The sequence below is a fragment of the Penaeus monodon genome, chromosome 27, assembly GCF_015228065.2.
Source record: "Penaeus monodon isolate SGIC_2016 chromosome 27, NSTDA_Pmon_1, whole genome shotgun sequence".
NCBI classification, from domain to species: domain Eukaryota; kingdom Metazoa; phylum Arthropoda; class Malacostraca; order Decapoda; family Penaeidae; genus Penaeus; species Penaeus monodon.
The window spans coordinates 2,836,786-2,837,375 of record NC_051412.1 but is presented as its reverse complement, the minus strand read 5'-3'; the positions used below and the strand labels follow the sequence as shown (position 1 = coordinate 2,837,375).

Here is a 590-nt window from a genome sequence, read left to right as displayed (position 1 = left end):
ACATTTAAATCATTTCCGGATAAAGATTACTATTATGATTACATATTTTCCCCAGCGTGCCTGAGCTGGGCGAGATGGAATGGCCAGCCTACAACCTCAGTCATCTCGTTCACCTTGAACTGAGTGAACAGCTGTCTCTGAGCCACAACCTCGTTCAGCACAGGTAAAGATTAAACTAGAGTTGCTGATCGTGATGGATACAAATAGTGTTTGTCAAATTTATACAAGTAAAGTGTTATTAGATTCATTTCTCTCGCTGATATATTGGTGTAAAATTACCTGTATTTTCTCTCTCTCTCGCTGTTTACGTTTCATTATCAGGTGTTAGTGCATTTGGTACACAGGTGTTAGATTATGGCCTTAGCACACGGGTTATTTACCATATCACTGATAACGCAAACATAAGTGAAATTGAAGATTTGCTAAAATGCAAGTAGTGGTCGATCATTTTTGACCAGATTCAAACATTTTTGATTTGCATCTTTTGCCTCTAGATATTTTATCGTAATGTTCAAGCAAAGGCTGTACTTATAATGGCCTCATTCCTCCCAAAAGTGCTCTCCCTGAATATATCAACACGTGATTATCTT

The 590-nt window shown here is 37.8% G+C and overlaps 1 protein-coding gene across 1 annotated transcript in view; it reads left to right on the top strand.

Annotated features, from left to right (window-relative positions):
- LOC119590333 (bile salt-activated lipase-like) overlaps positions 1–590 on the top strand; it is a 33,006-nt gene that overhangs the window by 28,365 nt on the left and 4,051 nt on the right. Inside the window, exon 9 of the mRNA XM_037939006.1 lies at positions 56–163. Coding sequence (XP_037794934.1) covers positions 56–163 — 108 coding nt within the window. The remainder of the gene's footprint in view (positions 1–55; positions 164–590) is intronic.